Genomic DNA, 8,762 nt, shown 5'->3' with positions numbered 1-8,762 from the left:
GCTGGTATGTCGATGGTGCAGATAACGGACTACATGTATATCATTTTACGAATGGTTTAAGAACTAACAAAGTCCACAGTTGCTCATTGGATGTTTTTATTTTATAAGCGTTCGATATGTGTATATACCCTATTTCCGGATTATACAACAAGCGGATATATATGGATAAATATGGAATCTTACTAATAAAAGCTTAGAGAACAACAGTGTCAACTGACGGTAAAGTCACAATTTATTAACATATTCTTACTATTATATGTTGATAATGTTCTGCTTATAAATACAACAACTTTATTTTTATAGAAAAACAATGTCTTCGGGTGGAGGGGTTACAAAATTGATATCAAGTACATGGAACTTTAATCCAAAACACAAATTGTTAACTGTTAAACGTTTAGAAATTAATTGTTATCTATAGTTTGTTTGTCCGTACCTTAAAAGGGAGCTCAGCATTGCTAATAAAGACCATCATTTTATATTATCATATTTTCCATATTAGTCTTTTAAATAACGCTAATTTAAAGACAATACCTGTTTAAAAACCAACGGCTAATTGTTGAAGTCGATTGTTGTTTAACTGGTTGTACTGTGTGAATTTTCGTCTTGAACCGTATGCATTTTGTCCGGGTTTTCGTTGATATAATATATATTAATCTTTTCCATGTTGCTATTATATTAAATGTACTGGAAAATCAAATACTATTTTATGACGTGTGTTTCAAAATAGTTTGATTTCTTTAAAAAAACATCCGACAACCAGGCTGTTTTTGTGTATTTTGTGATTGAAAATGGAATCTTGCTTCATTTATATTGTTAACGAACAATTACATTGACTATTTTCAGAACATTATGGCTACAGCCTATAGGCAAACACACGACCATCCAAAGGAATATTTCGTAGAAACGGATACGGATACGGAAGACTCCGATTTCGACGATTTCGTTTGTTCAGACTCCGGAAAAAGTTTGGATGCAACGATTTTTGCTGATTTGGAACAATGTAAGTGATTTGTTATATATTTCCATGTACAATGACAATTGAATCTTGTGTGTCGGTTATGATTTGGAAACATGTACTTGTAGTACTTACACAGTTCTTTTTTTTCTAATTTATTTCAACAGCCATGTCAATTAGATTATTTATACTTGAACTATTTTGAGTGTAGAAATCCTTAAATTTTGCTTTGATATGTATGCCAATTTGTAATGCCATGATGACATAATGCTTCAATATTTTTCATTTCTTTAAACTAAATTACTTTTACCTGATAGAAGAAAAAAGTCGAAACGAGTTGTGGAAGTGGGAGTCTTCACATAGTGGGATATTACGAGCATTTAATGATAAAATGGTTCTTAACTTCAGAAGGTAATGTAATTCGAGAGATGATATCGACGTCTTTTGTTGTTGTATTTTCCAGTGTTCCAATCTCAGGGGTCTGAAAAAAATGATCAGCCAGGAAAACTCCTCTGCGAAGTTCAAACTGAAGAAAATATAGCGGAAATTTTCGCGGAAATACGAAAGGAATATAAACCAACAGAGGCTGAATGGAGAGTTTCCAATATTGACGAAAGGAAAGATCATGAAGCAGCCAGCCTCTTAGATGACGCCTTTGAATCCGTAAGCTCGGAGGTGGAAAAAAGCGGAAGTATTGAGGGCTGTTCCTCTTGTGCTGAATCAGTTAATGTGTTGGATGTTTCGCAGTTTAAAAAGGGACAACATATTTCAATGCCAGGTAAATTCGGAACAATTTACCAACACCATGCGATTGTCTGCGACGTAAAAAGCACTTCAGGGACAAAAGCTGAACTGGAGCTTATACATTTTGAGAATAAAGATAAAAGCATAAGAATTCGCAAGGGGATAAAAACATACGACCTTAAAAACAAACAAATTTATCTAAAACACTACAAAAAGCAAAGGTACGATTGCCAATTGATCGTCAGTCGGGCAGAGACAATTCTGGAAGATTTTAAAATGTCCAAGTTTAAGAAATACAATTTTTTATTATTAAATTGTGAGCACTTTGCAACTTGGTGTGTTAACGGCGAAGAAGAATGTTTTCAGGTACAAGGGGCTTTACAAATGATGGTCGACACTCTCACGAGTGCACTGGGCATTGGTAGTCGAGTGGTAAAGGTGGTTCAACAACTGGTCATCATGAGTACAGATGAAATCGCCAAGACAATATCGTCAGCGATTGTTCCAGAGATTGTACTCGGGGCAACTGCGGGTGTTTACTTATTGTACTGTCTTGCTAAAACAGCATACCTTAAAATGGCATACAAGAAAAACAACTTATGCTTGACGTGTTTGAAAATCACATTAAAAGAAATGTGGTTAGGCTTTTTAGTTTTTAGTTCGACATCAGTTGTACAACTTCTGATTTACACTTTTGCGGTGCCTGCAATAGGAAGTGGAGTGGGCATACCGTTAGTGGTTCTCTCAGTTCTGCTCTCAGTTGCGTTAAAAATGTCTGTAAACACATTTTTACGCGTCTTAAGAAATCCATTCGGAAAAGAGAAAACTAAACTGTCAAGGCCCTCGCAGTTATCAATTGCAGACATTGTGGCCTTCAGTTACTATAGATTGGAGCATGTTGCAATTGTCACGGATATTTTAGATGTGAACGAAAGGGCACAAACAGCAAGGGTCAGGTGCATTCATTATGGTCTTCCTAAGTTGTTAGCAAAGCGACAAATTGTTGAGGAAGAATTTGAAATGAATCTGGTCAACTCATCGTGGCACAAATTTGACGTAGATGACACAACTTCTTATGCATGTGAAAAAAGGCTAAGTCGTGCAAGGGAAAGGGTAGGTGAGAAAAGATGGAGTAAAACAAACCGTTCAGACAACTTTTGTCATTGGGCAGTGGTTCCAATTGCGCGTTGGGACAACTACGCTTTCGAAGAGGTAAACGACAAAGAAAAGAAGAACAAATCAGTTGAACCTTTTTTTAATAAATACCCAGGGTACATAGCTGAAGAGCTCAGATTAGGCGATGTTGTAGATTATAAAGAAACAGGTGTGCTGGTGAGGAAACAATCAAAAGTTGATCAAGGAAAGAATGTTGTAGAAATAGATTTGATCATCACAAGTTTTTGGAAAGGAGAACGAAAGACATATACAATAGACTTGAAAAGGGACGATATTCATGTGATGTATTACAAACCAGCTCTGTGCATTTCTATGCAAGATCGAGTAGAGCGAGCATTATATTGGGAAGGACGAAGAAATCGACTATTGTGGACCACGAATGGATTCATAGAATCTTGCATCCTAAAAGAAGAATATTTAGACAACTAACATGGTGCGAATGAAAGCTTCGCTCCGACTGCTTCCTTGTAGAAAAGTGTGTTTGAAAAATGATCAAAGTAATCGGTCTTACTAAAAACCGGTGTGTAATTGTTGATTTTAATAATGAAAATGTACCAAATTAATTAGGTACAGGTTTAATTAGGAATAGGTTTCACAAAAGTGTCTGTATTATACTGTACATGCTTAACCGATTTACTCGTTGTAAGTTTTGCAAATTTGTATGTTTTGATTGTGTTTTTATGTTGCTTAATTGGCCTTTTACTCATTGATATGCTTGGATAATTGAAATATATTTAGCTAACCACAGGTATTTTTGTGATATTAAAGGACCCTCCTTATGGCATCCATATTCTGATTTTTTAAATTTAAATCTTCATTTTTTTATTGTTTGATTCGTTTCACCAGTATCATGTGAATCAAGGACCGATTGAGGACTTGTATTGCATCAATTCCAGAAGATATAAAACGAATCTAACTTTTGTATTTCGAGTTCAAAAGATAGGATGCGCACAATTACCAGTATTAGTACATGTGTACTCCTTTGTATGATTTGTTAAACATAACATTTAAATACTTTTACAAGTCTATTCATTTAATCCAAAAATCATATTACGAAAGGTGACGAAAAGAGCATGATAACACATATCGACTTGTGTAGTAATGTAATATTCTCACAGAATTTCCTTTTTTACAACTGTTTTTGTCTTGGAAAGCAGTTTTTTGGAGTAATCATCTGCAAAACAATGATACAAGATTGCTGACAAGTGATCAGAGTGCAGATTTGCCTATTTCGTTCGAAAATTAATGTGTAATGGCTTTAACCGTTTCTAACGGTTAAAGAAAAATGCATAAAACATGAATTTCTTAACTTATATATAGAAAGCTACGATCTAATTTTTGTCAGCAGTCTTTTATCACTGGTTTCCATGGATTTTCGCAGAAAAATGGCTCGTTCCAAGACAAAAAATGAAAATGTTTTCAAAACGTTCAATCTGTGATAGTGCAGCTTTAAGGACAGATGAACTTCTTAAGTGTTTGTTATCATTGTTATCAGTAAGTGTTTTTCTATTTATAATCATGCACGACGTGTCATAACATCTTGTACTTTGTTTTGTTTAGTTTCCATTATCATGTACTGTTCGCAATTCATCTTTTCGTACATAAGTTAGCTCATGTACGAAAATTGATTGGATTAAAGTGACACTCTTATTCAATTCAAAATAAAACATACACATGGGTTTACAAACATCAATTTAAATGATAAACCTTTAACTACTTACTAAATTATACATTTAACTCATGTACGAAAATGTATTGGGTTAAAGAGGTTTTTAAAACTTGCTTGGAATATTAATGAAAAATCAAAAAAAGTATTCCTGTGGTGTGCAAAGAACCGCGCATATCATAGATGTGCTGGTACAATAAAAGGTCAACACACACACACACACACACACACACACACACACACACACTAAATAAGCAAAAAAAACTCATGTACGAAAAGGTGCGTCGCAACGAGGGCATGATATTAAAGCATTCAAAACAAAAAAGTACTTAATATTAGTAAAATCGTACCCGTAGTTTAATTATCAAGATCAATAACAATTATAGATTGTTAACTAAGCTCAACAACATCTTAAATTATATTTTATTATGTTTCAGCATATAAAGGTATGCAAATTATAACATGATAATGATTTGATTGGTTTACATTATGAGCATAGTGTTTTTATTTTTGTTTTATTGTTTATATTGTATATGATTGCTTCAAAATGAAAACATTTGAATCAGTCTAGTAAGTATTTTATATACAAACATACATATATAATAAATGTATACAATATATTTTATTATTTCATTTAACACGATTAACATGATGATATATCTGACATTAATGAATTTTAAATATAAATATACTCGCAAACACATAAATACTAATGGAGAAGAACATCATGTTATTTATCAACAACACAGGTTGGGAATTTACATAATTTTATGAATTTTGCATTGTTATATTTACACCTCAACTTCCATTCCTTAAATGAACTGTCTTTCGGCAATTGCGTTCATTAATCGATGAACGCAACATCTTCGGATATGTTCGGATCGTAATTCATTGCATAACAATATACATGAAAGCTATTGATCTTGTTATAGGTTGTATTTTGTCTGCAGGAACCGTAAAATATAGATCAACATTTTTAAAAGTGTTATTTTATTATATTTTAAATATATTGGTACCAGAAGTGTTTCAATTTTACGTTTTAAATTGATTTCAAGTGGTTGATCTTTTCCCGCGTTATTGTGACGTCATTTGAAAAAATGTTTCCGGTTATAGTCGGGTCGTTGTATTTACAGAATGGGTAAGAACGGATTACTGAAGGGTTTTCTTAAATGAAATAAAGTATTTTTTTAACAATTCTTGAATGAAATAATGAACTAGTGGTGTAAATATAAGGAATGAATTGCGGGGTTGATATCATTATCGAGGATTTGAACGCAATTGGGTTGGTCAAAGTACGCGTTCGGACTCCACACACATTGACCAACCCAATTGCGTTCATACCCCGATAATGACATCAACCCCGAAATTCATTCCTTAAATAATCTTACATTTTAAAACATTTGGAGACCGATATAAGTGTATTTCAATAAATCTGTTTCTATGTTCAGCAAAATAGCTACATTCAAGAACATACGGAAAGTTATCAACAATACAGACTTTTATCACATAGCTCACATTTTCTTTCATATAGCTCTGTATCATTCCAGCTTGCTTCTTCAATTGGTAGGCGATAAGTTATAGTTCTGAACTTTATTAGATATCTTTCAAACTTTAAAGATGCCTTAACAAGATATAAAAAAGGTAAGGAAAGGGATCGAGTATCGTGCATCTATAAATACCCATTTAAAGAAAGAATGCGTCAGGCATTCTAGGAAATGGAGGATTTCTCAAAGTTTCTATTCAGTAATTGAACGTAAATCGAGTCTGACGAATGAACAAAACAATGGTTTCATCGTATATTTTTTCAGTCTTTATCCACCAAGGCTTTCTTGTTGAACCAATCTCAGAACAGAAAGGTAGCCTATACTTGTTGTCTGCATATTTGTACGGGCAAATAAAAAATCAATGATTTTTCATATTTCCTGGTCAATACATCAGTTGTTCTTATGAATGCGCCAACAAACGTCAAATGAGTTAAATTCTAATTTTGACGATCTACAGAAAAAATAACGGGCCAAAATTGAAATCTAATATAAACGCTGAACGGCTTGTAAATTGTTAAATCATGATTTTATCAGCCGGATTTTTCAACGATAAATTACGGGTCGTAGAATTTCGAAAATCGGGGGGTCGGGCGGATGTCGTTAACAATTCTGCGATAAAGTTTTTATTCCATATCATGAATTCAATATTTTGACCCAATTGGTATGCAACTTGGTTTGAATACTTGTCTGTATGTTGTATTGAAAAATTATGAATATGGGTCACCTGAGTTAAAAACTAGGTCATTAAGTCAAATTTTAAAATACTAAAATCCCCGTCATAAATTCAATAGATTTATTGAATTGTTATTTATCTTAGTCAGAATTATTGTATGCATTTTGCCTTGAGCACATATTAATAGGTCACATTTGACGTTGTCAGTAACATAATATTCAAATTTAGTATGCTTTTAAATATGTACATATTCACAACGAAGTCAAATAAAATGTAATGCTGAAATATCCTTAGATCGTTGAAAAATATTATTGCATTTCCTTGTGTTTATATGGATCTAACGTTTTATTTTTGGCTTTTGACTCTTTACGCCAAACAATAAACAAACTGCAAATGAAGCAGTTACAAAAATTGTGTTTTTATTGCCCAATATGATGTTAAGCATATTTTAAAATATCCAAAGTGGTAGGTGCGATATTCAAGAAGGCGATGCAGTCAACCGTCCCTTGAAAAACAGAATGAAGACCATACTTCCGATTCACCGAAGTTAGAAAATTCAACTCCATACACCTCACGTTCTTTCTCAATGCCTTCTTTCGATCATAGAGTTAAATACTGTAAAGGTGCCATTTACATATGTCCTATATACCTATTCTTTACAAGAGATGGGCGGAGCATAATCCGCAATCATAGGTACTTTTAATGCATATGTACTTAAAACAATAACAATTTCACTTAAGTTGAGGTTAACATTTGTCAAGTATTTATTACTTATTTATAGCGTGGTTGCTCTGTAGGGTTTGAAGGATTTTGGTACAGACTAGTTTGCTTAAAAGGTCATATCGTTTCATGAAATTGCATTCTAAACAAGTGTTTACGGGAAAGTGTTTAAAAACTGCATTATTCAATTGCATCGCATAATATTGGACATCAGTAATGAATTAATGAATGCAAGATGTCGCAATCCCAATACTCACCAGAATACAAACGAGAACACTTAGGAATTGCAATTAAAATAATAAATTGATGCCCTTAAAACAAACACATTTCTGTAAACAAATAATATCTTGTAGATTTGATATTACCATTTGTTCTGTTCCCGAAGTCATATATCGTGCAATAAAGGGTAGGCACAACTTGGGAAATGTATGGAGTGTGACGACGGGAAGTGTATGGAGACTTACGACGGGAAATGTATAGAGTGCGACGATGGGAAATGTATGCAGAGTGACGACGGGAAAATGTATGGAGAGTGACGATGGGAAATGTATGGAGAGTGACGACGAAATATGTATTAAACTAGTGACGACGGGAAATGTATCATGGATTTTGACGACGGGAAATGAATGGGGTTTGACGACGGGAAATGGATGGAGTTTGACGACGGAAAATGCATTATACTAGTGACGAAGGGAAATAAATTGAGTTTGACGTCGCAATATGCATTAAACTAGTGTCAACGGGAAATGAATGGAGTTTGACGACGGGAAATGAATGGACCTTGACGACGGGAAATGAATGGAGTTTGACGAAGGAAAATGAATGCAGTTTGACGACGGAATATGCATTAAACTAGTGACGACGGGAAATCTTTGGACCTTGACGGCGGAATATGCAATATGCATGGAAAGTGACGACGGGAAATGTATGGAGAGTTAATACGGGATAAGTATGGAAAGTGTTGACAGAAAATGTATGTAGTATATTGTATTATGGAATGCTGGTTGAATTCCTTGTATCAAAATATATTCAATGTATAAATAGTTTTAATCTGTCTGAATTAATTAATTCATCTAGCAACCATAGAATGGGCAGAACACAGGCCGGATTCCATAGACATTAAATTGACGCTTGGTATATTAAGTTGTACGCCTTTAGTAGAAAAAAGGGATAAAATAAGAAATAGAAATTACGGTTCAGTTCACCTTTAAGAACATGTTTCTGTCATTTGGTTCATACAAAAACACCATGAATAAATTTGGTTTATTATTTGTTAAAGGCAGA

The 8,762-nt window shown here is 33.7% G+C and overlaps 1 protein-coding gene across 1 annotated transcript; it reads left to right on the top strand.

The window, feature by feature from the left end:
* On the top strand, positions 1–5,004 carry LOC128222511 (uncharacterized). The gene is made up of 3 exons (XM_052931549.1): positions 1–219; positions 844–1,000; positions 1,419–5,004. The coding sequence occupies exons 2-3, from the start codon at positions 850–852 to the stop codon at positions 3,302–3,304; spliced, it is 2,037 nt and encodes a 678-aa protein (XP_052787509.1). The 5' UTR covers positions 1–219; positions 844–849; the 3' UTR covers positions 3,305–5,004.
* Positions 5,005–8,762: the final 3,758 nt, after the last annotated feature.

This window comes from Mya arenaria, chromosome 16 (assembly GCF_026914265.1).
Source record: "Mya arenaria isolate MELC-2E11 chromosome 16, ASM2691426v1".
NCBI classification, from domain to species: domain Eukaryota; kingdom Metazoa; phylum Mollusca; class Bivalvia; order Myida; family Myidae; genus Mya; species Mya arenaria.
Note: the sequence above shows the minus strand (reverse complement) of the source record. Positions and strands in the feature narration are given on the sequence as shown.